Source organism: Nesoenas mayeri, assembly GCF_963082525.1.
Source record: "Nesoenas mayeri genome assembly, chromosome: 3".
NCBI lineage: Eukaryota > Metazoa > Chordata > Aves > Columbiformes > Columbidae > Nesoenas > Nesoenas mayeri.
Genome location: NC_137544.1, coordinates 115485206 through 115491205, shown reverse-complemented (window position 1 = coordinate 115491205; position 6000 = coordinate 115485206). Strand labels below are relative to the sequence as shown.

The following is a 6000-nucleotide window of genomic DNA, read 5'->3' as shown; positions in this document are numbered from 1 at the left end:
TAAACGTCTGGCTTACACTCTAGCATGAGCTCTGATGGCTGCCAACTTGGAGACAAACTACTTCATCCCAGACCTCCATAAGTCACTAGAAAAAATAGTTCTGTCTTACTTTTAATAGTCATTTTTTAAATGTGTTATTTGACTTAATTGCTGTCACTTTTGCTGGATACAGGACATTTAGTGAAAGAGAAAAATAAAAATCATATTTTGAAGTTCAGAGGTTAGAACTTCTAGATCCTGTTTTCCTGTTTCAAAGGACGAGATGGTCAAAAACATCCTTTGTTGTGTTTATACCAAGGGGAATGAATTGCAAGGAATTCTAGATGAGACGTGACCGCTTCTTACCAGACTTCCAAGCTATGCTGGTGGCGAAAGCACAGAAAGAAAGCACTTCGGATTTTGTTAACACTGTTCTGGAATTACGGAGATCAGATGATGGGCTTTGAGCTACAAGCAATTAATTATCAATAACTTGATTTAACAAAAAAGTGGGGATGGAGAGAAGTGGATTTAGACCTAATGGTTTTATAAACAGACCAAAAATTTCCCATCTAAGATGCCTGCTGGGACAGATCCTTCCCAACCAAGATGCCCCTTCAGGACTCAGCAACTTGAGAACAAAACCAACAACAAATAAGAACATCTCATTAGATAAAATTATCACACATCAAGCATTTTCATGATAACAAATACGCATTACCACACAGCAAAATAATTTTTTCAAGCAACAGCTGTAATCACTGTCGAGTCTGCCTTCATAGGTTTGTGCATTTTGTCTTGCTATGACTTCCAAGTGTGGGCTGAGCTTCCCACCCGCAAGAGAATGTAGCCAGCACATGTACGCTAGAGGAAAAAACACAATGTAACTTATACCTTCTAATTTAATAAGAAATCATCACTACTTGTGAGTGTTTGATTTTATAATTTGTTGTTGTTTTCAAATTAGTCCTCCAGCAAAGTTACTGCAAAGGAGGGATGTGTTGCAGAAGTACAGAAGTCCTATTGAAGAGTTTTGTACCAGTGAGTCATTCTGTGTATCCGGGTGATCTGGACATTCGCTGGTGCCACCTGTTGTTTTCCAGTAAAGTTATAAAAGCATCAAGCCAAAAAGAAGAGCACTGATAATTCCACTGCCAGGAAATCAAACCCAGCAGGCAATGGCCACTGCGAGTGCACACACAAGGAACAGTCCCGCGGAAACACATCAAATGCATCACAACACAAGTATTTGGTAGAACTTAGCAGGGTTAGAGGATTCAAGAGACAGTGCAGTTTGTTGCTTTCATCCCTCACCCAATTTGCTTTTCCATACAAATTATTAAAGTTATAGGAGACTGTGGAGCCGGTATTAAAACAGAATTTGTAAGTGCACCAACGCAGAATGAAACTCCCTGCTCCGACACCTACAAAAAGGTGCTTTTACAAAGTGAGTACCTACAACAATTCATCCTACCCAAGATCTATTTCTCAAAGTTAAAACAATTATGAACTTAACCACGTCCCCACTGACAAGGTGCAATATTGTAAGTGCACCAGGAGGATCTCCTGTCACAGACCAGGCACTGGGCTGGCCAGTTCCTTCATTTGACTTCTGTTTCTGTTCACACCTTTTGCTTTTGTTCTCAGCTGTCCAATTTTCCACATGCTTTACACATAAAAGCTTCCCCTTCCATCACATTAGTATATCCAACCTCTAAATCCCATTCAAGGTACTGTCTCTTGTGCATTTTGTATGCCTACAATACAAAAATCATACAATGAATCACACTTAGAAGTCTGTACAAATAAATGGTACATTCAAATTTTACCTTTTCAGCTTGCTGTCACTAAGTGCCTGGAAATCATGTCACAGGTGCCAGTCTTCAGAAACTGCATTGAAGACAACCACTTAGTTTTCCATGCCACAAACTTTAGGATAAAATTAATTTAATCTCTCATTATGGGAGAAGCTTGTCTCCTTATCCACTGTCTGTATCAGATGCATATGTGTACACTTTTATCACTTTTGTATGACACTTCACATTCTTTTAAGCAGGAACACTTGCCTTGGTGGAAAACTCTGTTTCCCAAAGTGTCTGTCTTTCCTTCTTTATAAATTTGTAGCTTGCTGAATATTATTATGCTGGTCTCAACTGTACAGCCACGTTCAGAAGCTTCTTGCCACTTCCAGCAGGACAAATTTCCTTTGTTCTCCATCATAGCTGGTCAGTTCCTACTACAAAATGTGGGTTTGTTGCGTCCAGGTGTATTACTTGAAAGGCTAACAAGCCACAGAAGCTGGATCCAAGTTATGTACGATAGACAGTAATATCTCCTCAGCTTTTTCTGTTAGCTGCTTGAATATGAATCTGAGATGTTCAAATGTTTATGAAGAGCAATTACATTTAAACGTTTGAGGTCTGCAAATATTCCTCAGGCCCATCATTGCAAAGCACTTTTGCAAAAATCATCTCCACTTGCATTTCTAGTTTGTGTTCCTTAATTACTTGGTCCGTTTTGGCCTCTCATGAGCTACATCGGACTCCATAATCTCTTTTACATATTGACATATATTTCCTTCATATTAACACTAGTTTTGATTGCCTGTAGTTTCTAGCCTCTGTTTTAATAGAATTATCTGAATTAGTAGAATGCCTTAGAAATTAATGATATTTCTTTAAATTTACAAATTATCTTTTATCTCATTGTTTCTAATATTTTCAATTTTGATACAATGTATTTCTATTAGAGCTGCTACAGCAAACACTTCAGAACAACAAACCAAACCAACCCTTAACACAAATCAATCGTCACACTCCAGCCAAGAAAGAGCCTTTTCCACCTACTGTATTTTCCCTGCACCATTGATACCTTAATTACCAACACTAATACCAACATAACCAAACAAAAGGGTTTCTAAAATTGTATCATCTAGATCTGCCTTTGGTCCTTCCCTTTCCAACACCTGCAGTGCTAGAAGACTTTGTATATGTGTAACCAAATTAATGAGAATGCAATATTAATAGCAAAAAGTTGAATTTTGATGTAATGTCATTTAGGCGCAGAAGAAAACACAGCTAAGTGCCCAAAAGTCCTTCAGGCCAATTTAAACCGTTTATTTCCAATATATATTCATGAAATGCTTCTAAATGGCAATATTTCCATTAATTAGTTCTATGATCCAAAAGTCTTCAAGTATTTAAAGGAGAAATTAATGAAGCACATATGTAATCTTTTAAAAATATACAAAAACCTTGTATACAAAATTTCTTCAATTTGTAGTTATGTTACTACCTTCTTTATCAATAGAGAGATGCTTTACAGACTTCTGTGGAATTAAAAACATTAAGACCACTCAGCAATAAACTTCTGCTGAAGTGTTCCTCTTATTTATAAATACAACCATAATTATGACATTTTGTAGCCATCTTCAGCACTTTTATTATCTTCAAAAGGTGGCATGATACAAAACAAACTACCCCCAAACTCATTAATTGCTTATTTCCAATGCGTAGTTTTTCAATAATAGTACAAAACAGTATTTGTTGTGGCAGAAGAGTGATTATTACTCTACTTACTTCAAAACTCACCACCGTAATTGACTTTTTGGGAAGTTTTAGGTGGATGGGAATCAGAGCAGGGGGTAGTACCTTTAACACATGTTACCAGTTAGAAGAACTGAGACTAAAGTGAAGTCGGAGTAAAAATGAAGTTCGGTTATTTGAGTTTCTGCTTTTTCCTTGCCTGAAACTCTTCAGTTTTATTTTTGACAGATTTTATGAGCATCGATAAGGCAGGATCTATGGCTTTCTTAGTGACCTCTCCTTTCTTCGCCAACTTGTTCTCCTGCCCCTTGCTTGTCTCCTGAAGATCTTGCTCCTTTTCTTCTCTTCGCCGAGCTTTCTCTTCCAAGATCTTTTCTACTGCTTTTGTCTTCTTGAAATTTGGATCGGAAGGATCCAAATTAAAGAGGGGAGAAGTAAACATGGCTTGGAATCTTCTATCGGCAACATCGACCTGAAGGCAGAAACGGAGTATTTATTTTCAGCGACCTTTACCCACGATAGCAAAGCTTTTGAACACAATAAAATATGAGCTGCCTAAGGAGTCACAGCTCATGAGACTGTTCATCATCCCTGGAACTGCTCCAGTCACAACATCCCAGTGAGCGTGCAGGAGAGAGCCAGAAGATACTATTGGTATTAATTATTGGTAATAAAACAGACAAGTGAACGCTTGTACAAATCCCGCCCGTGCCTCTGTCGGCAAGCCGAGGAAAGGCTTGTTGTTAATGAAAGCAGCAGTGGTATCAATCAGAACAAACATACCAATGAGTATTTTACTTGTACAAGGCCTTGCATAAATAGAGTCTTGTTATCTTACACAGAGTTTGAGTCTGCTCCCTTCAACACTATATCAGAATATTTCTCGCTTTTTGAAAACAGCCTGTAACTCCCTAAAAAAGTAGATCTAGTACTTCTCCTTCAGATAGAGAAAGAGAGAAGACGCATGTGAAACCACCCAATTTGTCCTGGAAATAATGGATATCAACAAAGGTTCTAGCTGAGAACACCATTACCTGGAAGTCATCTTCTAGTAATTCTTTCTTTTTCATTAAAAGCTTCTTTTTCTTCTTGCTCAAATTCTGTTGTTCTACAATCTTTTTATAATTGAAATGTTTTCTGGCATCATCCTCATCATCCATCATAAGCAGGGCCATTTCAGCCTGTTACAAAATAAGAAAGTTCACATACACAATGAAATTAAGTTTTCTAGCATATTGTTAATAAAGCCTGTATGAGTCTACATACATATGTAGAGTTGCAATAAGGTTGTCGGAGCAGTGTTATTCCATCCATAACAACATTCTTTTAACATTGCGGTGTAATATTAAATACAATAGTTTATTTGCTTTTTGTTATGTATAGAATAATTGCAGATGCCCACATTCAACTTTCAAATATACTAATAATTTAGTAGGAAAACTGTACACCATAACTTAGAAATCCCAAACAGATACCATTTTATATCGATATTTAAAGAGCAAAACAAAAAATTAACATATATTCATTTAATAAATCTAGTCAAGTTAACTTGTTCTGAGAAAGAATGAGAAGCAAGCACGCAATAGCAAACAATTCCATTTTCAAGGTTAAAAGCCTACAGGACAAGGTTTGAACACACAAATGTTTCATACCATGCTGATGTTAAAAGTAAACATTCAGTAATACCCAACACACAAACATACATGGATAGTTTTAAAGGCAGAGAGACTATCAGCACAACCAGTTTGGCTTCTGTGTCCCTACATTTCAGTGTTACCAGATGCCGCTGAGCTGGGTTCAACTAGAATCTTCCAGAAAGATACCCTGGCGTGATCTTAACACATCAAGGCATGGACCTTCCACCATTCTCCTTGTGTAGTTTTTGTTCCAAAAGCTCTCACTACAGTTTAATTTTATTGCCATCCTATGGAATTCAGTAGTCCCACTCACAAACATATAAATATTTGCAGAATTCAGGCAACGCAACATCTGTACCTCTTAACATTTTAAACCACTTTACCTTCTGTTTTTCAACTTCATCTTCATCCTCTGAGGTACTTGCAACTGATTCTGGCTTCTTCTTTAAACCTAAGTGGAAATATAGGACATGCACACATTTATTTGAGCTTATGCAAGAGAGCATCATTTACCTATGAATAGAACCTCTAAGTATGTCTCACTTTCTTGTAATCAATATTTAAACATCAGATGCAGAAAAAGACTGAAAAGAAAGACCAGTTAGACTTAAAGCAATACATATCCACTCAGTAATCGTTGACCTTAAGGAGGCAGCAATATTCAAGTGGCATAAAAAAAGTCAACAAAAAAACAGAAAAAATGATTTTGCTGTATTTTTTCATAGAGAGTAGAGAGAAGTATTACAACAATGCAGGCAGACATGTGAAATTGTTCCACTCCCAGGGCGTTTTAAAGATAAATTAGTTTATATACTCATAAATGTAACTGAAGTGTTCTG

At 36.9% G+C, this 6000-nt stretch overlaps 1 protein-coding gene across 4 annotated transcripts in view; it reads right to left on the bottom strand.

Annotated features, from left to right (window-relative positions):
• Window positions 1–3135: 3135 nt before the first annotated feature.
• Window positions 3136–6000, bottom strand: part of ESF1 (ESF1 nucleolar pre-rRNA processing protein homolog) — a 30603-nt gene continuing 27738 nt past the window's right edge. For all 4 annotated transcript variants that reach the window (XM_080342123.1, XM_080342124.1, XM_080342122.1 and 1 more), the window contains exons 12-14: window positions 5545–5612; window positions 4559–4705; window positions 3136–3996 (exon numbers count right to left, since the gene is read on the bottom strand). In XM_080342123.1, coding sequence (XP_080198249.1) covers window positions 3697–3996; window positions 4559–4705; window positions 5545–5612 — 515 coding nt within the window. In that variant the 3' untranslated portion in view covers window positions 3136–3696. The remainder of the gene's footprint in view (window positions 3997–4558; window positions 4706–5544; window positions 5613–6000) is intronic.